The 25,791-nt window shown below is 46.7% G+C and overlaps 1 protein-coding gene across 1 annotated transcript in view; it reads left to right on the top strand.

The window, feature by feature from the left end:
* The first annotated feature begins 9,623 nt into the window (after positions 1-9,623).
* The window catches only part of LOC106984748 (guanylate cyclase 2G-like), a 43,775-nt gene continuing 27,607 nt past the window's right edge, over positions 9,624-25,791 (top strand). Inside the window, 9 exon segments of the mRNA XM_027063513.2 lie at positions 9,624-10,127; positions 11,554-11,899; positions 13,454-13,563; positions 16,763-16,948; positions 18,387-18,531; positions 20,202-20,337; positions 21,448-21,569; positions 22,213-22,376; positions 24,651-24,788. Of these exon segments, the coding sequence (XP_026919314.2) occupies positions 9,747-10,127; positions 11,554-11,899; positions 13,454-13,563; positions 16,763-16,948; positions 18,387-18,531; positions 20,202-20,337; positions 21,448-21,569; positions 22,213-22,376; positions 24,651-24,788 (1,728 nt within the window). The 5' untranslated portion in view covers positions 9,624-9,746.

Raw genomic sequence — 25,791 nt, 5'->3', positions numbered from 1 at the left:
CAAAATCAGAAGCCAGTACCGCTTCCTGTTGACTACTGTGTGAAGCAGTGGCCGCCACATTACCAGTGAGGTCTTATTAGGTCACATTGTCATCCAGGTCTTAGGTGCGTTAATTCTTGAAAGTCACTTCTTTGCACACAGCCCTAGTCCTGCCTTAGTACCTGAAAGAAAGGGGCTTTCTCAGAAGTGACTAAAGGAGATACAATTCAACTAGAACTGAGGCCATAAGTCCCACCTGATTGGATTCATGCCAAGTTGTGTTAACTAGCAGCCTACTGATGGCATACCGGCTGGAGAGCGAGTTACTCCAAGCCGGTGGTTCTCAGACATCAGGGAACATCACGACCCCCTGGAGAGCCTGTTCCAACACAGCTGGTGTTGGAGCTTCTGATTCAGTAGGCCTGGGTTAGGGCCTGCAAATCTGCATTTCTAATAATTCCAGGTGATGTGGATGTTGCTGGTCTGGGAACGACGCTAGGAACACACTCGGAGCCACTCTGCCTTCAATGAGCCCGACTGTTGAGATGTCAAGAGGGACTGGGTTTGGGGTAGTCTTGGTTATGGTGACCCTGCAGTTGGGGGGTGGGGTGGGCCATTTGGCACAGAGTAGAACTCACCGTGTGCTCCAGAAGAGAGGTGTTACTCAAGGTCAGTAGGCAGACCAGTCCCAGAGCAGCGCTTTGGCAATAACAGGACGTATTGCCATTCCCTGCCCCACTCCTCATGTAAATATATATCAAAGCCGCACAGCATGACACCTAGACAAGCCATGTGGGTATGAGCACAGGCATATAGGGGGCATCACTTGATCCAACAAACTTAGCTTTATTCTTAGGGTACCTGAGACAGTAAAAATGAGAAACAGCTGAGGCATGGACTTTAGTAGGAGAGGGGAGCCCAGAAGCCAGGTCTCCAGTGCCCCATCTCTTGATAAATCATTATTTCCCATAGCATCTCACTTCACAAAAACACGTGTGAGCTAAGGCTTCTATGCCACATCCTCTATTTCTCCCCCCCCCCCCCTTCCCACAGCCATATGCATTTAGAATTCAATACAAGCAAACTCCTTCTGGGTTTGAGCTCCCGTAACCCTGACAAAGTGCAAACCTTAGTTATTGTTTTAGGTCATTTATAGGCAATGTGCTCAAGATGTGAAGAGTCTGACCCAACAGATACAGTTCGGACACACTCACACATGGTGCTCTGGTCAGTGTGTTTACATGCCCTCCCCTTTGGTAGGGACAAAGAAACGACAAATCGCCTACACAACAGTTCTAGAAGACCAGGAGCCAATACTCTAGGGTTTTGTAATACAGCCTTGAAAAAGCCAAGATACATCTCAGGATAGGGGCTGACAGCTCCTTAGAAACAGAACCCAGGTTTTCCCCATTTTTGAAAGCAGGGAAAGACAGACCTTATAAGCAGGTCAACTTCTTAAGTAGCCCCACAGTGCATTGATGAAGCTCCTCCCAGTTTGTAAAACTTTCCCAATCTATCTTTTAACAAATCTGTGAGGTATAAACGGGGACGCTGCCCTCAGCATCCAAACCTTCGGTGGCTATTGGGGCCCGTGACAAGGGCAGTTACGATTCGTGGCTTAAAGAACACTTATTTAGGAAGGACCTTTGCCTGTTCTAACAGCTAATGCAAGTCTTTAGAAGTAGGGCAACATGACCCAAGAAGAAAGAGAAGAGTTCTAGACCTATCAACTGAATCTACTCATGTTAACTTAATACTGATGGCTCAGAAAGAAAGGTGAGATGTTCCTCTCTAGAAGTGGCGGAATAGGAAAGACATTGTGGTGGCACAGAGTGGGGGACTGTGAGGGACTGACCTTTAGCTTCCCACATGGCAGAGCTGACTTTGAAGTTTACCCTTCTACTGAGATGTGAAAAGGAAGGGGCAAAGTTCCTTAAACTCCTACCAAGGGTGCCTTAATCAGCCATTCCAGTTATCAGAACTCCATACCCACCCTTTCCCTGGTTATCTGATGTTTCAAAAGGCTTATGGCATTCAAAGTACACCTTGCCAGGTAGCAATCCAAGGTTCTCATGCCAGCTCCTTTCTGAAGGCATTCGAGATGTTCATGAACATTACTGCGCACCTCCCGTGGGATAGCGCTGTTCTAAGAACTTCATCTGCATTATCGTATTTAATCTCACTGCATCTCCACGAAGAAGTTGTTATTTTGCAGAAGAAAAGCTGAGAGGCCAATTAACTTCCCCAAGGCATGTGGCTAATAGCGGACAGAGTCTCAGAGTCAGATATTGAATTGAAGTAGCCTGGAGTCCAGAGTTCAAGGGTGTATCTATGAGTATGATCCATTCGATGAACCCTATGTGATCTTGTGTATATATAACTACACACACACACACACACACACACACACACACACTTATCTTGGGAACTTTCATTGGTCTCCCAAAGAAAATTAAGAACCATGGTCCTAGAGGAAGCAGGACACAATGCCAGCCATATGGTTCTGATGCCAAGGATGAAACAACAGCTACCTTTTCCCTCCTCAAAAGGGCTTTTTATCTGCCTGGATATCCTTCCTGCCACTGAGCTCATTTCCCACGCACGGCCTCACTTCACACAACTAGAGGGGCCAATACACTATACATCCAGCTGCGCAAACCTCAGGTTGTTCTGCTCAGTTGTCACAGCTCCATGCTGGGCCCTGCTATCAATCCTGCACCGTGGGGCATCACTGTACACGTGGAAAAAGCTGGCCCACAGCTCGTTTTCATCAACCTGGGTCATGGACAGCTTGGGCACCCAGGCTCTTGAGGCCCACTTGCTCATTCTTTGTGGGAAGGAAGTGTTACTCAAGCACAGCACTTGGTTGACGAGAATGATGTTTGCACAGATTGCAATAAGAAGTTTTCCCTAACCCCAGATAGGCCACCCCCCCCCCCAAAGAACACACACAGCAAATTGCCTCATAGACTTATTCTCAGGTTCATGATGTCAACAAGGTTGGAACACAGTGACACAGGCAACTTTCTCCTTTGTTAGCAAGAGCTTTCCAAGAGCGTTTCTGAATCAGACAGAAAGTGGAGAGATCCCCAGGAGAGGGGTCAGCTCTAAATTCCCAGAGCCCACAACAACCCCATAAAAATCATCGCTGTTTCCTGGCAGATTAGAAAGATAGCTCAGAGGGAAAATGGAGATCTGTGTGGTCCAATACAGTAACCAGGGGCTGCATATGGCTGCTGAGCACTTGAAATGAGTCAAGTCTACATTTAGAGGTGTACAAAACACACACCGAATTTTGCAGACTTAGTTTGAAGAAAGTAGCATAACATCCCCGATTTTAAAATGCTGATTACATGTTGAAGTGATAATATTTAGGATGCACTAGACAAGTAATTCTACCTGTTCCTTTACCTCTTGTAATTATGCCTGCTGAAAAATTTAAAATTAGGTATGTGGCTCGCACTGTATTTTCCTTCAACAACACCGATTGGGCCCATAAGTCCTCGGCCTGATGCCTACGGAATATAAACAAAAGGTGGCATCACCCAGCGGCAGCAGCAAGTGTGTTATAACTGCTCTGGATGAACTTAAAGGCAGCAGGGTCTTCTACCTGTACCCCTGGTTTACACATCCAACAGAGTTTATGACCTTGACTGAATCAACAGTCCCTTATTATAAAACTGCTAGCATCCCTATCATCCCCTGAGTGTTGTTCCATGCCAGGCACCGTGCTGTGGGTCCTACACCTAGGACTCCATCTAATCCTCACGTGAACTCATCAGGATAATTACAAATAAGGAAACCAAGGTTTAGCCACTGCCTAACTTGTCCAAATGAGCTCAAGTCTCCTTCCAAAGCTGTGCTCCCAACCAACTCACTACACTGCATCCTCCAGGAGAGTGGGTGACAAACAGTAGATGGGGGACATCAATACTCGGGGGGGGGGTATGCTAACACCTCCTTCACCATGCCTTCAAGGACATGGTCCTCTGCTCCGTAGTCTTGGTTCACTGGGCTCTCTGCATGAGAGAACAATCCTGAGTGTGTGGCTAGAGAGGCATTTGGGAACTTTTCACATGAGTGGTTCAGGAATATCAGGAAGTGGGAGGGGTTCTGGTCTCTCCAGACAAGAAGCCAAAGAGGGTGGAGGAGTCAGAAGGGACATCCTGCCTTGCTTCACATGATTACATACCAGAGAGAGGCTGCCCAGATGACCAGCCGGCCCCTTATTGGATGGAGAAGCATATCGTGCTTAGGAGTTAAGTGTATGCTCACCAGAGAAAGCTGTATTAAGGCAGGGGCAGGCTCTTTATTTGCTCAGTGTTTGGGACACTGTGGCACAAAGGTGTTCTCGGAAAACTTACAATTTGATTGAAACTGGCTTGGGAAGTAATTGTATCACCGTTAATCATTTAGGATCTTTGATTACTGAGCAGACAGCTGCCCTCCCTCCCCTCCCCCACCCCATCTGAATGTTTTGGCTCTTCATGCTAAGGCTTTACTGGGGGGGTCAGGAGCCGTCATCTGGGAGATAGGATTGAAGACCACAAAATAAATATTCAGATCAGAAATATGGCATTTAGGCTGGACCCACCTGCTAAACTTCAGGTTATCCCTGTAGCCAGAAGAAAATTTGAAAGTATTGATCAGAATCCCTAGAAGGTAAAAAGCACTGGCCAGGTGTCAAAGACACGTTCCTGGTGGAAACAGGTGTGAGAAAGAACACCCCATCACAGGTCAGAAGAAGTCTTTTAGCAGCACAGAATAAATATCAGGTGGTTGAGGTATGTAAGAGGTCACGTCCCTGTGAAAGAGGAATCTTTGCCCCTCGCGTAAACATTTTCAGACACATGACTGGCATGTCTCCCTCAGAAAGCCAAGGTCAGTGGCCCATCCTTGACCTGGTAGGAGAAGCGTGCTCATGGTTAACTAAAGGAATGGCTTTGGAACCAAGGAATCTGCCTTGTTTCAGTTTTGAGAAACACAAGTTCAACCTTTTCTCCCCTTTCCTATGCCTCGTCGAACACTTACTTACTAGAAGCTTTGTACTGACTGCATCACAACTATTTACAAGAGCTGAGAACACAACGAGGAAGTTGAAAGTTCACACTGAAGAGGTTAATAGCTACCTTTTCCTTGCTCTTCCAGGATGGCTAGTATAAGGTGTGCTAGATCTCCAGGAATGCTTCATTTAGGAACCTGTAAGCAGGACCTGGAACGAAACTTGCTGCCATCATCAAGCACGGAGCACTTGGTTTGCTAGAAATCTACCAGAGTCCTAGGGTTTTAGGACAAGAAGCTCGTAAGGTCAAAGGGCTCTGGCCCCTGCCATTTTCCTACTTCACCAATAAGAAAACGGAGGCTCAGATCCAGTCTTATTTACTTGGCAAAACCTGAGGTTGATGCCTTTGCTGAGAACACACAACGAGATGCGAGAGAGTGTGGGAGAACGGGGGTGATGGTTGCCTCTCCTTCGGTCTTTCCCTCAAGGTGATTACACGCTCATCTTGTTGTATTCCAACACCTTCTTCTGCTTCTGGACAAGTTCAGATCCACACATTCCAAACCTTTGCTTCTTCTCTACACGTGGTTAGGCCACATATTTATAAATTGAAAGGAGACGGTGGGGGCTGGGGGGAGCAGGGGGGGAGGGAGGGCCGCTAGAGAAAAAGCCAGAGGTCTTACTAAAACTCTACCACCCTGGACGCAGCCAATCTCACCCGGTCATGGATATTGAACAGCTGGCTCTGAATCTGGTTGATGGCCCAGGCCGGTCAGCATTGAGGAACCCATAAGTCAGGCTAAAAGAACCCTCCCTCTGCAATAATCTCTTTAGGAAATAGAGATGGGATAAAGTAATTAGGAATCAAAGCACTACCCCACTGACATAGAGAACCAAACTCTGTACCTCTGCTGGCCACGCACAGTCTACCTTTGTTTTAAACCATCATCAGGTGGAACAATGTAGCTGCCCCAATCCACCACCGTGGCACTGGTAACTTGCCGGCATGAGAATCTCCTAGAGTGGAGGAGGGCTGGAGAAGCAAAGTGGAGAACCTCGTGCCCCCTCCCTGACACCGCAGTGCCTATCGGCCCCTTAATCTGCTTTTAACCTCAGGCCTTCCCACTCCAGCCAGTCAAACGCTTCACACAAAGTGGGTGGGCCCGTAACCATGGCCACCTTTCCACATGATGATTGCCATTACCTGGGCCGTTGCGTCTGTTTCTCTCCCACTCTGAGGGCAATGGAGAAATGGAAGGGACTGAGCTCGGCAGAGAATGATCAGAGCCTCCGGAGGTAAGCCAGGTGCCTGGAGGTGTGTAGACTCAGGCCTCGGTGAGGTTCTTCTGGCCTGAGACTTCAGATACCATGAGATAGAGCCCATGCTTTTCCTCCCCAAATCCAAGTCTGTAGGGTTTAGTTTTTATTTGTTCCCCCCCGCCCCCATCTCCCAGGGAGAGAAAGAGCATGCATGAATGGTAGAGGGAGAGAGAGAATCTCAAGCAGGCTCTACTCCCAGCGCAGAGCCTGACAAAGGGCTCGATCCTACGACACCGAGATCGTGACCTGAGCTGAAGTCGAGTCTGGATGCTTAATTGACTCAAGCCACCCAGAGGCCCCTGGAGGGTTTATTACTAATTCACACTTTCACTTTTCTTTCTCATTGCAGACATGAAGACAAGAAACATGAGAAGGAAAGTAAAGAGAAGAAAAAAACACCCATATAATTTCCCTCATCCAGAGAGAGCAACTTACAGTGATTTGGTGTATGCAATCTTTGCTATACAAACTTGTGTGCCTCCTTTAAGAAAATAAAAATGGAATAAGGTACATGCCACTTTTATAGTGTGCTTCCTCACTTAATACGATCTAAGTCAATAAATGTACATTTAAAATATCATTTTCAATGACTGCATGATCCTCGATCATATGGGTTTGTTCCATGTTACTGATCCAGGCCCCCACTGTTAGACATAAAACTTGTGTCTAATTTAAAACAATTTTCTTTGTTAATGTTTATTTATTTTTGAGAGAAAGAGAGAGCGCGAGTGGGGCAGGGGCAGAGAGAGGGAGACACAGAATCCAAAACAGCCTCCAGGTTGTGGGCTGTCGGCACAGAGCCTGACGCGGGGCTCGAACCCACAAACCGCGAGATCATGACCTGAGCCGAAGTCGGACGCTTAACTGACTGAGCCATCCGGGCGCCCCGTCGCTAATCTTTTAGATTAAAATTTTACTTTTAATTCCAGTTTAGTTACCATACAGTGTTATAGTAGTTGCAGGTATACAGTGCCACTGTTACGTTTTATCGTATGATCGTATTCTTTAGGCTGGAGCCCCAAAAGTGGAATTTCTGAGTCAAAAATGCGTATATCCTAAGGCTTTTGGATGCATGTTGAAAAATTGCTGCCAACATTTCTATAAGCAGCGTCTGTCTGTTTATCAGACCCTCACCAACACTGAACCTCACTGGTATCTTCTGGTTTTGACCATACCCACTTGTGAGCACTTACAAATACAAAACATATTTATACTTATTATGATGAATATTAATTTGCATGTTTAAAGGCCCAACACTGTGTTGGATCTGAGGATCCAAAAGGGGACACAGACACAGACAGTCATCTTGGCTTCACAGTTTCTCAGAAAAAGACACTCTGTAAATGTGAAGAATCTAAAATTATCTAGAGTGGGATTAGGAGCTTTAAGCAGTTTGTATATGGGAGGGGGAGACGGGATGCAGTGTATGTAATAAGACATATCCAGACTCCTAGCTTTGACATTATGACTGGTGCAATGATACATCCATCAGGGATGTTCCTTTTTTGAGTTCCTACTAAATGCAGAGCACTGTGCTGAGGAATTAGGTAATCTCACAATATCTTTACAACACCCTTCTGTAAGGGGTGTTATCGTGTTCTTCTGAAATTGAAGAAACTAAGGCACAGATGTAACTGACTTTCCCAGGACCACATGCATCTGGTAAGCATAGGAGTAAAAGAGGTTTATGGAATTCTAACTATGGTCAGAGCACAGGAGTCCAAACTTGATTTTTTGGCCAATTGACACAGAGCTGTCCTAGCAGAGGAGAGAGAGAATCTGTAACTGGGTGAAGAACCAGTTATGATGAGTTTGGTTTGGAGAAAAGCAACCCCTCTAATGCACAGGTTTGAAAATGGACCTCTGAGGTAGGCTAGACCTAAGGCTCAGTAGTCCCATCCTGGGTGCTTGATACTGAAGGAAGGTAAATAGATAATGAATAGTGATTGGCTATCCTTTCCTTCCTCTCACCTCAGACTGTCTCAAAGTCTCTCAAACCTTAGCGTACCTGGGGATATGTGAGGATCTGTTAAATGCAGATTCCAAGGATAAACCCAAGACATTATGGTTCAGAGGGTCTGCACTGGGAGCCTGGAATCTATACATCTGACCATCAGGAGAGACTGAGGTAGGTGGTCCTTAGATCAAGCTTTAAGAATTACAACAAGGGGCGCCTGGGTGGCTCAGTCAGTTAAGCGTCCGACTTCGGCTCAGGTCATGATCTCGCGGTCTGTGGGTTTGAGCCCCGCGTTGGGCTTTGTGCTAACAGCTCAGAGCCTGGAGCCTGTTTCAGATTCTATGTCTCCCTCTTCCTCTGACCCTCCCCTGTTCATGCTCTCTCTCTCTCTGTCTCAAAAATAAATAAATGTTAAAAAAAAATTAAAAAAAAAAAGAATCACAACAAGCCTACAGTGCCGAAATACATAATCCCGAGGTGAGTTGGAGATGCCAGCCCCTTCTGTGTCAGTGGGATCTAGAAGAAAGCTGATGGTAGATGGGGACTGAACCATTTATACTTATGAGCATTTGCCCAGCTGGTGGCTGGGTCATCGTACCTGGGGATAGCGATGGCTCCCCAAGGGGCCTGCCATCCCTGCAATGTAAAGCAAAATTTCTCTGTAAAATATTATACATGTAATATATCACATGTAATTCATCAACAAAGAGCTGTCCTCAGCTCTGCCCTGAGCTGCGCAGCGGGAGAGTTCGTGTTCATCCATCAGTAACATCTCCCTGGTGCCCTAGGCCTGGGTGAGGGATACAGACTATACCAGCTGTTGGTAATCCCACTCACAGCCATCACTTCACTTAATCTAGAAGAATTTCCTGGAAGATAGGTTCAGCAGGTGATAATAATCATTGTGATAATGATATCAACATCATCAATCACCACCATCATCTAACATTGACGAAATGGCTCTTTGCCCAGATATTATGTCGGGCACTCGATCACTTTTAATCCTTACCATGTCACTTTGGTGAGGATCCCTTTGCAATCTTACCCCCATTTTATGGATCAGGAAATGAAGGCATAGAGACGGGAAGTAACATGTCCTAGGTCACACAATATATGGTGAAATCAGAATTCCAGCCCGGGGCATCTGTCCACACTTGAGTGGTTCTCGTGATTTTATTTTACTAGCAAAAGGCTAGTGGAGATGGAGTGGGAGTTACGTGACCTTCCCAGGACCATGAATTTTGTCAGAGGTGTCACTGGACCCATTACCAGGGCTTTGATGACTCCTTGCCCCAGTTTCTTTTTTCAACACTGCTGCTTCTAGAGGTGTTAGGTTAGGACAGACTCTGAAAAGGGAAGGTTTTGGTTAATTAATGCCACTGACTGGAAAGCAAGCTGCGGTCCTCAGGGAACTCTGCACAATCATTTAAACTCCTGGCTTGAGTGGTTAGGAGGCTCCTGCTGTGATACAGATGTTAGCTGTCTTCCATGGCTCCCAGGGTAGGTGCGGAGGCCTCACTCAGATCTGAGCTCCGTTGGGGGATTGAATGTCATGTTGCCCACCCAACACTAGTTCTGACACTCTTGGTCAGCATGCTGGTGACTTGGCTTGAGGCTGCTAAACTCACCGTGGGCTTCCAGGCCCCCTGGAACATCTCTCACTCATTCAGCATGCAAAAGCTGGGTGCGGGCCTCCAGATTGCCATGGACAAGATCAACTCAGAGACAGCAGATTTTGGAAACTTCAGCTGGGAGTTCACTTATACCAACTCAACCTGCAGCACCACAGAGTCTCTTGTTTTCACCAACCAGGTCCAGAGAGAATGGATTCCTGCCCTGTTCGGACCAGCATGCCCAGAAGCAGCAGAGGTAGAGTATAGCCCTTCAGAAACTTTGGCTGAGTGTCCGTTGGAAGGGATGGTTTTTAAAATGATGGCACAGGGGCACCTGGGCGGCTCAGTTGGTTAAGCAGCCAACTTTGGCTCAGGTCACAATCTCACAGTTCGTGAGTTCGAGTCCTGCGTCGGGCCCTGTGCTGACGGTTCAGAGCCCGGAGCCTGCTTCAGATTCTGTGTCTCCCCCTCTCTCTGCCCCCTCTCCAGCTCACACTCTGTCTCTTTTCTCTCAAAAAGAAAGAAACGTTAAAAAAATTAAAATGATAGTACAGACTGGAATAATCTCTTGGCAAGGGTGACATTATACATACTAACTATGTAGGTCTTGAGTACCATTTCTTTGAGATGTAATGAGACCATGTAATCATAACAGTTAACATTCTCTTTAAGGAAAGCCTTTCAAATCACTAATTATTAGTTCACTCCCTAACTTGTTGATTGTTTAGACTTGGTGCTATTGTACGTAGACCCTTCTTATTCACTCTAATGCTGTCAGCCACATGGCTCACAAAGAGTAAGTGGAAAGTGGATGCTTCGTTTCAAACAGAAAAATATCATTTGCTTGTGTAGATTTCCCTTTGGTGTGTGTAATAAATTATTCAGCGATGGTAAAAGTAAACGGCAAAGAGTGAAGTATGACAGATTGCAGTAAGCCAGAGCAAGCAAAGTAGACTCATGACTTGTAGCTGTTTAGCTGATGAGATTAGCTTTGTGGAAGTCCTTGGCATCCTGCCTCTGACAGGTGTTAATGCAAAGCTGACTAGGAAGGAACATCACAGTCCTCACTCTCAAACATACCGGGGAGCTATCAGTACTGGGTGCTAACAAATGAAGTTCACATTTGAACTTGGATCTTGATCTCTTCCAGAATTTTTCCTTTGACATATTTCTAGCTTTCCAGAGCCATCCAATTTCCAAAGGCAAATTCAAAGGCCGTGGAGTGTGTCTTCATTCCTCCACCCTGACCCTTCATATCCCCAATTCCCAAATCAGAAGTAATTTCTTACTTAACTCCTATAAATCTATAGCCGATAAGTATTGAATGGTATACTTAACTCTAAACTGTTTTTATATGCCTTAGCTCCTGAAAGAGTTGATCATGAGCTCCTTTAAGAGCAAGATCTCCACAGTTCCTTGTAAATAGTAGGACCCTAATGAAAAGTATTGAGAAGTAAATAAGGAACAAATCGATCAATAAATGCTCGCTATCGTTATTCTTGTCCTTTGAGGTTTTGCATCCTGAAGATGGATCCAAGACATTATCATCAATATTCCAAAAGAGAGGATTCGGTCTGACCCATAGACTCACTGAATCCAAAGTTTACACAGACACCTTCCAACGGGGTTTGAGTGTAGCCTAAACCGAGTTATGGAAAGGCATCCTTTTGGTTTCTTTCAAGGTTATTGGCTTGTTGGCCTCAGAGTGGAACATCCCTGTGTTGGACTTTGTTGGACAAACTGCAAAACTGGAGGACAACTTATACGACACGTATGTGAAACTTGTGTCGCCCATGCACAAAATTGGTGATGTGCTCCAGAAAAGTCTCCGGTACTTGGGCTGGAAACACATTGGGATGTTTGGAGGTCACTCTGGGACTTCCTCCTGGGACAGAGTGGATGAATTATGGAAGGTTGTAGAGAACGGACTCAAATCCCATTTCACCATCGCTGCCAGTGTGAAATACATCAACAGCCATCCAGCCTTCCTTCGAGAGAACCTTAGAAGCGTGTCATTGATTGTCAGAAGTAAGTAGGAAAGAGTCTTCCATTGCTTATGTTTATAGAGACAAATAGGAAAGCAGATGGTTTGGAAAAAACTAAGAACTCTTCATTTTTCTATGGATGTAAAAAGCAGAAGGAAATGGTGCAACATTAATGATACATAAAAGCACCACCAAGAACAAAGTTATTTTTTCTTTAATGTAAAGTGAAATCCCTGATGCTATAGTGTTATGATGCACAGAGCCAGTTCTGGAAGCATCTTCCAGATGGGCTGGGTCTTTGCATTTGGGTTATCGTTTAGAGCATGGGCTGTGGAGATAGAAAGCTCTAGGTTTGAAACCAGCCTCTGACACTTTCTAGCTGTGTGCTCTTGAGCGAGTACATTAACCTCTCTGTGCCTCTGGTAAGACGGAGACAATTATCTTAGCTACCTCACAGAATGGTGAGGATTAAATGAAGTCACACCGGTGAAGTGCTGAACACAATAACTGGTCAGCATGTGATAGCAATTATTTTTGTCATGGTACTTATGAGGCTCTGCTTTCTGGCATGAATTAGTAACTGACTCCTTTCTGTTCTTCCAATAAACTAAGCCCTTATGGCCTTTACGGTCTTGGGACTTGGGGACGTGCTGATCCCTTGGCCTGGAATGCTACCTGAAATCCCACCCCACCCCACCCAGCCCTCTTTCTGTGGAAACATAGCTTCCTCTTCCCCTTCCAGACTCAGCCCAGAGCCCACTTGCTCCAAGGAGCCTTTTCGGACTACCTGACCTGGAGCAGTCCCCCCTCCCACCACCACCTCACCCACATCAGTATGAGAGCATCCTTCCTCCCTCACGAATTAGAATCTTAAATGCTCTCCGTAATCTCTTCACTTGCATGCCTTGTGGCTGTCAGCTCCCTGAAGGCAGGGGCCTTCTCTCTTGCTCACTGCTGTATCCTGTCTATAGTACAGTGCCTGACACACAACTGGGACTCAAATAAGCAGATTATCATTTGCCTCCTTTGAAAAAATAAGTCACTACTTCATTTGGGTGTCAAAATGCATGCTGATGTGTTTGGACGGCATAAAACCACCGTGACCTCTGCTTCCTGTCTCCCCCCCCCCCGCCCCCCACCCATCCAAAGTCAGAAGGTCTGAATGCTCCTGGTTCTGAGTCTTCTGTGAACTCCTCCTAATTGCTGTGTGGCTGATGAGTCACAAGCCAGATCTGTTGCTCTGAGTGAATTTCGTGAAGAAACGAGAGCCCAGAAAGTGGTCACAACCTTCTTTTGGCTTGTACTTTGGGAGAGAGCGCAGTGAGGACTTTTGTGACACCAGCTTATGTACTGCTGGTGTGGTTCTGGAAGTGTACATGCTGGGAATAGTCTGGGCTTTCCTATTTCCTAAAGCATGCTCAAGGAAGGAAAGAAAAAGTCCACGTCTCATTGGCTCATTTGGAGTGGCTTCAGGCTGGACTTATAAAGTGTGTGTGTGTGTGTGTGTGTGTGTGTGTGTGTGCGCACGTGTGTGTGTAGTGTGGGCACATGTGCATGTGAACATGTACAACTGGCCGACTTTGTTTTCTCTTCTTAGTCATCATCTTAATCGGCAGCTCAGAGGATGCAAAAATTATGCTGCTGGCTGCAGAGAACCTGGGACTCAACACAGGAGAATTTGTCTTCATTGTTTTGCAGCAGTTGGAGGTGGTGCTCATGAGCCCTCTATGGTTCCCACAGTAAGAAGTAGCAAGCAAGGAGCACTTGCTATGCACCAGATGCATCAGCTCACTGAGTACTCACTGCTATCCCATGAGGCGGGTGCCCTCGTGTTCTCATTGTAGGATCAGGACCTTGAAACTGAGCTGAAAGAATTTACCCAGAGTTCTTCTGCACAGTAGGTGAGAGGTCTCTGGTGGAGCCCTAGGAAAAGCCTCAAAAGGCCAACATACTGGTCCCATTAGACAATTCTTAGGTGGTTTGGTTCATTTGGTAATGGTCAGGATGGCTAAAACATATCATGTACCTCCTCTAAGTACCAAGGTACACATATTACTTGCCTCATGGCTCTCAATACTCCCAAGGGTCCCGTGAGACAGCTATTCCATGCATAATTTACACGCATCATGGCTCTCTTATTTCCAACAGTCTCGTAAGGTGGATGTCACTAGCATTCCAGACCAAAAAAAAAAAAACAGAGGCTGAGCTAACTAAGATACCCTACCCAAGAGCTCAGAGCTCTTGAGGGGAATAGCTGGTCTTCCAAATTGGGTCTTGTGGACACTGGGACTGAGCTCATTGCCCCGATAGCTCTGCCTTATGGAGTGTTTACTGGATGCCAGACCCCACCACGAGTACTTGACATACTAAAACCCATTTCAGCTCACACCACCCCATGGAGGGCTACTTTTTATGGGTCCTCTGTGGACTCATAGATGAGGACTCATAGAACTTGTAGACGAGGAAACTGAGATCCTGAAAGCTGAAATAACTTACCAGAGGCCACATGACTGGTAGGAGAGAGACCTAGTATTTAAATTTTTTTTTAACGTTTATTTATTTTTGAGACAGACAGAGACAGAGCATGAACAGGGGAGGGGCAGAGAGAGAGGGAGATACAGAATCTGAAACGGGCTCCAGGCTCTGAGCTGTCAGCACAGAGCCCGACGCAGGGCTCGAACTCACGGACCGTGAGATCATGACCTGAGCCGAAGTCGGTCGCTTAACCGACTGAGCCACCCAGGCGCCCCGAGAGCTAGTATTTAAAGCCAGTGGGCTGTACATTTAATCACCACACCACACTAGCAGGCCACTTGCACTTAGCTATGGACACACTGTATAATTTTTATAGCAGTTTTATCTTTCTAAAATGAGCTTGTTTTATACAATCATGAGCTGAAATAGGGCAAAAGGGAGTAAAGAAAAACGTAAAATAATGTTCCAGATTTCTTTTATCTTTTTATCAAGAGTATTTTCGATTGCCCGAAGTGTCTCAGATCTCTCTGGGCAGCCGGTTGGAATTCTACACATATGCCAGACTTCCCAGAACATCCTCCCACCTTCCCTTGTCACTGCTGGCCACCCCTTTCTCTTCATTTCTGTCCCCTCTGCCTTCAGACAGATGAGGAGATGCTGAGCCAGGTCTCGGTATTGACAGAGAAGCCCTTCAACACCCTTGCTGCTTTTCCCCCAAACCTTGATGATCACATTCCAGCTGGCTTGTAGTGGGAGAAATCATATAGAAGTAAAAACATACCACACAACATCCATGCAGTTGAATTCATGCTGCTCTAAAAAAAAACAATAGCACAAATCCATTCTAGAAAAAGATTCCCAATGTAGGCTTAGTGGGGGACAAATCAAGGTGCAGAACAGCATTATAGTGTGATACTACTTAAGTAAAATACACACGCATGCGGAACTGACAGGAGGGAGCCATAGGGGAATCGGGGAAGATTTTGTGGTCTTTCGTGTATATACAGGCAATGGGTGGGCATTCATTTCATAATAGTAATAATATAGATAATAATGATCATAACAAACCACCTAAACCATAAGAAGAAAATTGAGAATCAATAGTCCTGATGAATGGATAACGAAGAGGTGATATATATATATATATATCACCTCTCCTCTCTCTCTCTCTCTCTATATATATATATATATATATGCACACAATGGAATGCTTCTTGGTGATGAAAAAGAATGAAATCTTGCCATTTGCAACAACGTGGATGGAGCTGGAGGGCATTACGCTAAGAAATAAGTCAGACAGAGAAAGACAAATATCATATGTTTTCACTCATATGTGGAATTTGAGAAACTTAACAGAAGATGGGGGAAGGGAAGGAAAAAAAAGTTACAAACAGAGAGAGAAGCAAACCATAAGAGACTCTTAAATACAGAGAATAAACTGAGGGTTGATGGGGGTGGGGGGCCAGGGGTTGGGGAAAATGAGTGATGGGCATTCAGGAGGGCACTTGTTGGGACGAGCGCTGGGTGTTGTATGTAAGCAATGAATCATGGGAATCTACCCCCGAAGCCAAGAGCACACTATATACACTATATGTTAGCTAACTTGACAACAAATTACATACCTATCTGTATCTATATCTATCTATATCTATATCATCTATATCTATCTATCTATCTAAAGAAGTAAAAATCAGATTACAAAAAAAAAATTCAGCAGTCCTAAATTTTTCAAGTTTTTTGCCACCCATTGCTAGAAGGTAAGGTTTCTGCATCTTAAGGTCTTGATACCCCAGGTAAGTTATTATTATTTATTTATTATTTTTTTGGCTTACTTCCCACTCTCTCAATGCTAGCTCGAAAATGGGTGGGCTCCCAGGCCCCCTGGAACATCTCCCATCCATTTAGTGTGCAAAGGCTGGGTGCAGGCCACATACAGTAATAACAGCCAGCATTGACTGAGGGCTTAACTTACACCAAGCTGGGCGCCAGGAGCTTCCATGGACTATCCCATTTAATCCTCGTGCAACCCACGAGGCAGTGCTATCGCTGTCTGTATTATATTAGATAGGTGAGTAAAAGCAGGGCAGGAAGGCTGTATACCTGTCCAAGGTGGCAGTCATTAGCTGGTGGAGCCAGACATCATAGTAAGGCCTGCCTTTCTCCAGGCCTCAGGTTCTTACTGCTGTGTAACACTGAGATGTAATTAAGCAAAAGTTAAGAGCTTTGCACATAGTGTGTGCTCATTAAATGCTAGCTGTTTATGTTTTCTTTGGCTTATCCCTCGCTTAATAAATTAGAGCCTAAACTTTGTCCTGAAAGTTGTGTTTCCAAGGATCACAGTGAAGAGATTCAAATTTGACGTTGACTTTTTGCGGTCCCGTTGAACAGGAGTATTTCGTACAGAATGACTATGTTTATTTTATTGTTTCAGGACAGTTTTTGGAAGGAGGTATTGACAAATCAGAAGGCAATGCACTCCTCCACGGTCTATGAGTCAGTGTTTCTCATAGCCTTTGGCTCCTATGGAGAAGGCCCTGGAGGTGAAGACTTCCAAAAACAAGTCTACCAAAGGCTGAGAGGACCACCCTTCCACAGCTCCATATTCACGGACAAGCAGGTCTGATGTGGGGCCTTCCTGCACAGGCCCCTGCCCCCTTCTTGAAGGATGTTTGTGTTTGGCTCTGAGAGTCTCCCTCTTATTTCCCCTCTGCTTGCCTCACTCCCCTAACACACACACACACAGACACACGCACGCAAATGCGTCTGTGCACACACACAGCCACACACTTTCTCATCTTCAACAGTCCAAAATATACAGTAGCCTGATGCTGTCTTGTGAAATCTGCACCCCAGGACCATAAAGGAGGACAGAGGTTACGAGATGAGAGGTCAGTGGCCTTTGGAATCAGAGACCTAGGCTCCTATCCCAATTCTGTTATTTACTAACTGTGGGCCTTGAGGTGAATTGCTTAATCTTCTACACATCTGTGTCTCCCCCCGAAAAATGGGACTCATAATGACATCTGCCTCTGCGGTGTGGTTTTGAGTATCTAATAATACAGAACATGGAATTAGCAGAACTGATACCAGTGGGACCTCAAACCTCAACAATTTCCTTTCCCAGCAGGATGCCAGGAGCAGGAACCAGAATGGAGGGATCAGAGATGTGGAGCTAGGACAGGTCAAGGCAAGTAGGTGGTCTGGAACTGGGAGAAGAAGGTCGGGAGAGAGATTAGCAGCCAGTGGTGGTCTCTGTATGTGTGGGATGATGGGGGAAAGTGTCTCATTCCCACAGAGAATTCTTTATAGAGACACCATTGGCCAGAGCTGGAACCACTTCCAGGGTGGGGCTGAGCTGACCTTGAAGGTGGTGATGGGTCACTGATGACAGGCGTTCCATTAGGAACAAGGTGGCCCGTTGTGGATCCTCACACAAAAGAAAAGATGATCAACTGACAAATACTGGGGGAGTCATCTACTAAGTGTCAGCTCTGTACCAGATTCTCCAGGGAGAACCTGCCTGGCCTCTAGTCAGCACTTAAATTTTTGTTGACCAAATGGATAAAAGAGAACATGTATTGAAGACCTACTATGTTCCAGGTAGTGAGAATGGGAGTATACCTATTCTACCTCATTTAACTATCCTTATCATTACCGTGACAGCGGCCTTCTCATTTTGTAAATCGGTGAGGTGAGATTCAGAGAGATTCAGAGAGGTTATGGAACTTACCCCAAGACTCACAGCCAGTAAAGCAGCAGGGCCAGCCTGGCTCTGAAATCTGCCTTCTTTCCATTAAACCATACTCCCTCCCACCCGTGGCCTAAAGAGCCGTGCCTGACCTGCAGGATCACGTGATCTCCCCGGGCCCAGGAGGCCCCAAGAGGCCAAGTGTGGTCCGTGCTATGGGATTTGATGGCACAGGCCCGGGCACGTGGAGGGCCCTCCTCTCCCTGGGGGACAGCGGGGACCACGGGTGTGTTCCAAGGTGAAGAGGACAGAGAGAGAGAGAGAGAGAGAGAGAGAGTCTTCCTTGCGTTTGCCTCCCTCCCTGAAGGTGAGCCCTTACACTGCCCACCTTCGCGACGCGGTGCTGCTCTATGCCCAGACAGTGAGGGAGCTGGCGGCGGCCGGGCGAGATTTCCTAGACGGGCGGCAGCTGGTGGGCACCCTGAGAGACTCCCGTCGCGCTGCACTGCGGGGTGAGTGGCTTGCCCGCTGCTGGGTTTCCTCGACTGGGGCCTGCTGCTGCTCCCATGGGCAGGGCCCGGAGAAGCCGGGCTGTGGCTGGAGGCTTGCCTCACTGAGTCACAGGGTCCCTCTTTCTTAGGGAGATTCTTCTTCAAGGGCTGGTTGAGGTTCAACCTCCTGGCTTCCACGGGCCACTCTTCCAGGTCTATCCAGAAGGCTGCCCGGACCAGGGGAGGGGGCCTCGGGGGCACATCATCCCCCCCACCCCCCCCACCCCCGTCCCCGGCTGCCACCACCGCGCAAAGTCTCTCCCGCCAGCTCCTTTTGAGCCGAATCTGTCTAGAATGAAACTCAAAGTCTGTGAGGACTGCCTCATGGGATTGCTTCCACAATGCTTCCCATCCTGTGCCCTCTCTGACCGGGGTGCTGGGCCTGATTCCCGAGAATGACCTCTAATGATGGGACTGCCGGGTCTGGCTCTGCTCGCAGGGGTGAGGATAGGCTGGGAAGCAAATCACCCTGGGTGCTCAACGACGGCTACCACCTTTCAGTGCACTCCAGTTTCTCATCCCTAAGACAGGGATAATACCCCCTGATCGGACTGGCCCTGGACAGAATCAGGATATTTGTCTCTGCTTCTCGTATTCGTTTCTGCCACACGGTGGTGGGACCACAGCCACAGAACTAGTGAGTGCCAGGGGCCTTCATACCAATCGAAAAGAGGCTCTTGGCCAAGGAGGTCAAATTAGGAGATGAACCCCAGTCGCCTTGTTGCGCCATAAACAAAGTACATGCTGAAGGCAGCAGTTCGGGTTGTTGCATTTGTGCCAGCAATCTGTGCAAACCTCAGCAGGGAGCTGGGCTCAGCCCTCACACTCCGGATGCCAGCACGCGTTCGCACGGCCCGGCAGCGTGGGGTCCTGGGGAGAACACGGCACTTGGAGCCTAACAGGCCTGCCTCTTCCTGGCCCTGGAAACTCAGGGGAGTCTGCCTCCAGCCTCTGCTTGTTAAGGAGTGGTGCCTCCCCAGAAGGGTCCGCTGGGGCTAGTCGTGTGAAATCACCATGACCCGTGGTGCTGGGCACACAGCAGGTGCTCAATAAATGGTCATTTTGTGTCCTCTCCCCGGTGGGAACGAAGCTGCGATAAGTCCTATGTCAGACCATACGTCCTAGTCGCTAGTATGGAAGAGCCGTATTTTGCTGCCCTGGGATCTCTAACATGTCCTTTGTGCGTCGGGTTGAGCATATCCTGGGCCAGGACGGGGCACCATGTCTACACCAAGCACAAACCAAAACTAAGAGGGAAGAGGCTCGCTAAGAACAAACTTTGCAAACTCATGCCCTGGGGGTCTGGCAGGCCATCTGCCCCCTTTTGTCACATCTGATTGTGGGTTGTTTGGTTTTTTTTTAATGCTGGATGGGCTCCCCAGCATAGGCCTAACAACACACATCTGCCTGCCCAAAGTGCCTTGCCCCACCAGGGGACCACTCTGAACCACCTTTCCTTTTTCACGCTCCTCCTTGACCCTGTCTCAGATTTCTTGAAAGGACAAGAACCTCACTGCTGGCTTTTGGTGGCTGCTGGGCGGGGCTTCTGCTCATCTGAGCTGACAGACTGGCATTTCCAGCCACATGCTCCCCTCTGTCCCCCTCATCGTAAGCATCTTCTCTCTTCCCAGGAATCACTGGCCCCGTGTTTGTGGACTCCCAGGGAGAAAGGCACGTGGATTACTCAATCTATGCTCTACAGAAATCTAGAAACGGGTCCCGCTTTCTTCCTTTTCTTCCATATGACAGCGATCAGAAAGTAATCAGGTACCGGGTGGATCTTTATGTTTAGATGGTGCTACAGGAAGGGACCTGGGAGGGGGCGGGGGCTGGGGGTCCTGCCAGGAGGCCGGTTTAGGATCCAGCTCCTAGAATGCACCACACAGGTTGTCTGTTGCTCCTGAACTCAGGTGAAGGTCTACTCTGGGCCTTTAAAATAATCTTGCCTTTGCTTGTGGGTGTGGCTCAGCCACTTCAGATCCTAGTTTAGAACACAGCAACCCCCAAGTGCACCTCCACGGGGACCTAGGCCTCCTCTTGCAGCCAGGCAGGTCCCACAGGCGCGATCTCAGGGACAGGCCCTGCCCTAGGGGTGGGGGAACACAGTACCCCCTGCAGGGTCGAGTCCCCAGCCAGCCAAACCCACTCAACCCAGGCGGCCTGATTCCCAAACAGACAGCTTTGTGGACACCAGGACCTGGGTGCCATCCCGGCTTCCTGTACCCAGGAATCCCTGGGGAAAAAAAATCTGTTTTTGTTCTCTCGGCTATAAATCAATGAGAAAACTAAAAGGAAACCTAAAGCTTAATTGAATTGCTACTTGTCCCCACCATCACCACCCCAATCCAGATTTGATTTGACACTTTTCTCCCTCCCTACCCTTATGGAATTTTCATGTGCCAAAGTAAACAGGCCCAGGAAATGAAATAATCATAATCCTCAGTAACAAACAGATCCTCGGAACAGGCATTCTCCACGAAGGAGGCGGTGTTTTGGTGTGTGCAATGTCAAGGTGCTGTGTAACAAGATTTGTCTACATCAAACATGGGAGAAAATGCCAGCAACACCGGAGCATTGGCACATCACTTTTAAATCGAAAGTGACAGGATTCCAATCAAAAGATTAAGTCAGCTCTTCTCTGCAACAGAATGATAGTGCCCTTCCATGAATTAGATGATCTGCAGGTGAGTTTGAAGAGTCTAGGTGAGGTGTGAAAACTGGATGGGTCACCAAATGTTTGAATTAAGAGACCAAGGCTTGCTTCTTGCAAATGACGCGCATGTTTCAGTTGCTTCTGCTCTGCCTAAGGTAGTGACAAAGTAGAATAAATATGCAGTGGGCACTGACTTATAATTGTCTTTTTTTTTTTTTTTTAAGACCCGTGAGGAATCTCTCCACTCTTCCTTGGCCCCAGGGCTCACTTCCTGAAGACAGACCCAGCTGTGGATTTGACAATGAGCTCTGTGGAAAGGCACCTGCTTCTACCGGTCAGTGCGGGCGCTCAGAGAAGGCGGTAGGTAGGGATTCTCCCCAGGAGGGTATCTCAACAATGGTGGCACTGTTGATGTTTGGGGCAGGCTACTCTTTGTGTGCGGACGTGTCCTGTGCACTGAATAGCTGCATCCCAGGCCTCTACCCGCTACAGGCTAGCCACGCTCTCTAGTTGCAGCCACCCAAAAAATCTCCAACATCACCTGCCTCCCCTGTAGAGAACCTCAGCTCCAGGGAAACCTGGCCCCCGGGATGTGAGTCTCAGGGACTTCATTTCTAAGGAGTTAGAGTCTGAACAAGGGAGTATTGCCTGGTGCTCCTGGAATTAGATGGATCATAACAGAGAACAACTCTAAGAACTCATAGTGAGCGTTCAGTAACAGTGGTGGTGGTACTAAAAGTCATCCCCATTGTCTACAATGGAGGTTTCTATCCACAGGGGGAGGTGGGTGCAGTTGCCATGGGAACCAGAGGGGAGGTCAGAAAAGAATTCTTGGGAGAGACAAGTCTGAGTGGACCCAGGACATCCTAGCTTGGACCCATGCCTGGATAACCTTTGAGGCATCTGTGTGGCATGACCAGGCTGGGGCCAGGACGTGCTCTCTTCTGTTCTTCAGCAGGCTGTAGTGATGACATGTCCCTGTCCTCTAGGCATGACTGCTGTGATCCTCGCTATGACCCTCTTGATTACTGTCTTGGGAGCTGTCATCATAGGTCTTTGGTTAAGGATTCAGAGGGGAAAATTGCAAAGGCGAAAGGAAGACATTTGGTGGCAAATCAATTATGACGACATCACCATTCTGCCCCCAAACAAGGTGAGGCCACAGCCGGCCCAGATAGCCACTTCCTGCTCACGGCTAGTGATTTGTGGAAGGGACCTCATCTAGGAGTTTCTGAAAGCCGAGGCTGACTCATTTATAAAGTGAGTGCTTAACGGAGCCTTTAGCCCCACATTCTGGCTCTGGGCCTCCCACTTCCTTGATGAATATCCCTGGGAATGTCATTTCTGGGCCTTAGCTTCTGAATCCTTATAAATGATCAGATGGTCTTGAAGATTCCCTTCAGCTCTATTGCCCTGTGGGTGTAAGGACTCATGTATCCTGCTCAAATATCAAAGCTGTCTCCCGGGCAGCATTTCGTTATTTTTAAAACCACATGAACTCCTTTAACCAGCTGACGACGAATATAGTAAGAATCATTTGCTCAACGACCTCTTCTGAGGGAGGCGAGCCCCACGGAGGTGTCTATAAGGTGAGACAGAAGCCCCATAAATGGAGTGAGTAAATGTCTCAGCCGCATCTTCAGAAAGCAGGTGACATTTGGGAAGAGGGATTTGCTAGAGATGACCAGGAGAGAAGTAACGGAGGGTGAGCCAGGATTTATATATTTATAAATATATTAAATATTGATTTAATATACATTAAATAAATAAATGTATATTTATTACATTTAATAAACATAACATTGTTTGATAAGGGTGTAACATTTACATAATTTCAAAAACTATTACCATGACTGTATCTTATGACTCAGTGTATTTTAGCTTGAAATTTTGAAGTGTCTTTTCTTTCTTTTTTCTTTTTTTTGTTATTGATATTAAACAGGGCAATCTTTGCAAGCATACGTTGATTATTTGGGAGGATTTATTGCCCTACCGGAAATGTTAGTAAGAAATGTTCTTTAGATTAGAAAGACGGATTCAAGTTTCTATAGGTTTTTTCAAACAATTTTTTAAGTTTATTTATTTATTTTGAGACAGAGAGAGAGAGAGAGATCACAGGGGAAGGACAGAGAGAGACAGGGAGAGAGAGTGAATCCCAATCAGGCTCCACACTGTTAGCGCAGTGCCTGATGCAGGGCCCGAACCTACGAACTGGGAGACGATGACTGAGCTGAAATCAAGAGTTGGGACGCCCTGCCGACTGAGCCACCCAGGCACCCGAGTTCCTGCAGTTTAATAAGAGCTCTCTGTTCCTGGGAAGAGGGAGAGGGAGGGAGTAAATTTTGCTTTCACCTCAATTTATTAAAAACCTACAACTGAAATGAATTTTAAAGATCAGTAATTTTAGAATTTCAGAGAGTACTTGCTCAGGAGTACATGCTATTCAAGATACCAAGAGAATAACAAGAATCTACGTATTTGACCAGATTTATGAGTCTTAAATATCTCAAAGCAAAAGAAAAGTGTTCTAGAATGTTGGTGCTTGTTAAAAAAAAACACTAAAGTGAGACCAAAGTATATAGGTTTGTTCTCACGGACATTTAGATTAACTGTGAAGATAAGTAATGCATTATGGGTCAAAATCAAACATTTCTCTCATGTTACGTATGCGTTGTTCCTGTTATATTGGCTTTCTTTTCAGAATTGTAGTTTGTATTATTCATTTCTTTTTAGTGGTATTCTTGAATGTACTATTCATTCACTAAATGAGTTGTGACTTTCAAAAAATAAAGGTGACTTAGAGGAGCTCAAGGAAGCTCCAACACGTTAGGACCAGATCAGACTTCACTAGCAAGTCGTTTCCAAAGTCCCTGGGGGTTCTGGGGCTCACTGGTCTGGTCCTGGGGTGAATGACAGATTGGGGGTGGAGAGTGTGATGGAGAAGAATACTCAGCCTTCTTCCCTCTTCAATCAAATCAGCTCTGCTCTGTCCTGCCCGGTTTCTACATTAGGGTTCCAGGTAAGACTCTGCTTGAAAAACAGCATTCCTCTGTTTTAAATACATTCTCTAGGTGTTAGGGAGGCACTGGGGTTATTAAATAGAGAGGTAATGTAGTTAGGTGCTCATTTCAGAAGAGGATTCTGGCATCAGGAGACACATCGAATTAAGCGCCAGAGCCAGAACTTGAATTTGGGCCGCCTGACCCCAGAGCCTTATCCATGACAACTGTCTGTGGTGGTATAGACACAAGAGTGACTCATGTAGTAGCCAAGCATTTGGGTCAGAGGGATCAGGACTCAAGGCCTGACTTTCCCCACTTATTAACTGCGTGACCTTGGTGCCCATTTTCCTGAACTATAAAAGGCACACTCTCTTCGGTACTTGGTCGTGCTACAGAGAGCAATCGGGTTGCGTTGTGTTTTACAGCCATCCCAGAGATGCACGCCCGTGTCGAGAGGAAGCAACAGTAACTCATCTAGTGTGATGATTTCTGGGGATGCCAGTTCCCTTGTCAAGAGCCAGCAGGTGGAAGAGGTCTTTTATGCCCCTGTAGGGCCTTACCAGGTACTATTGAGGGCAAAGTGACTGCATGCATGTTGTAGTGTGTGTCTCTGTCCCCTGTCCTTTCTGCCAGGCAGGGCACTGTGAATAGGGGAACACTCCAAGTAAAAGCCAGGGTGTTCTTGTGGCTCCAGAGCGGTGCGTCTCAAACTTCAATGTGTACATGAAATACCGGGGCTCTTGTTACAAAGCTGATGCTATTGAGTGGGTCTGGGGTGGGGCCTGAGATTCTGCATTTTCCCTAACAAGCTCCCAGGTGATTCCTACGCTGGCTTCTAGACTAGACTCAGCTCTGTCCAAGAGAACTTGCCATAAAGAGGAAAATATTCCAAATGTGTGTGGTCCAGTATGGTACTGTTCTAAGACTATTAAACATTAGTGTGCTGGGGAACTGGTTTTGAGTTTTATATAATTTTAATTTGGGGGGAACCTCATGTGGCTAGTGGCTACCTTATTGGACAGTGTCTTCGTAGAGCATGTATTACTGCCTCCTTGGTACGACTTCAGCACTGACGAATTGGCTGCTGCAGTATAAGCATGGACAGCCACCAGAGCCTGCGACATAATTCCTGCCTGCCCTTTCTCACCCTCTCTTCCACTCCCCAGACCGTTATGGCTGCCTGTGCTTAGCACTCCTCTAGAAGTTCAAGTCCTCTGGGTGAAAAATATGTGATGAAAAAAAACTCATATATAGTGTTTGAAATATACAAAAAAAAATATTATCTGGGAGGTCCCGGAGAGCAGGGGCCAAAAGCTCTAAGCAAGGAAAATTTTGTTCCTTGCTCTAAATTGGGTTTCATGAAGATTGGAACCAAAGCATTCCTCTTGCAACTGAACTTATTTTTCTAAATGTTTACTTGGGTTTTCGAACTACAAAAAAACTGTCTTGAATATCATCATCCATAAAACCCTGAGCACCTTTATTCATACAAAACTGTGTATAATGGTCCAGTAGCCATTTAGAGATGGCAGCCAGGAAGCCACAGAATATCTCTATTGATTAATC

This window comes from Acinonyx jubatus, chromosome D2, assembly GCF_027475565.1.
Source record: "Acinonyx jubatus isolate Ajub_Pintada_27869175 chromosome D2, VMU_Ajub_asm_v1.0, whole genome shotgun sequence".
Lineage (NCBI taxonomy): Eukaryota > Metazoa > Chordata > Mammalia > Carnivora > Felidae > Acinonyx > Acinonyx jubatus.
The sequence above is the reverse complement of the archived record's forward strand: the minus strand, read 5'-3'. Positions and strand labels throughout refer to the sequence as shown.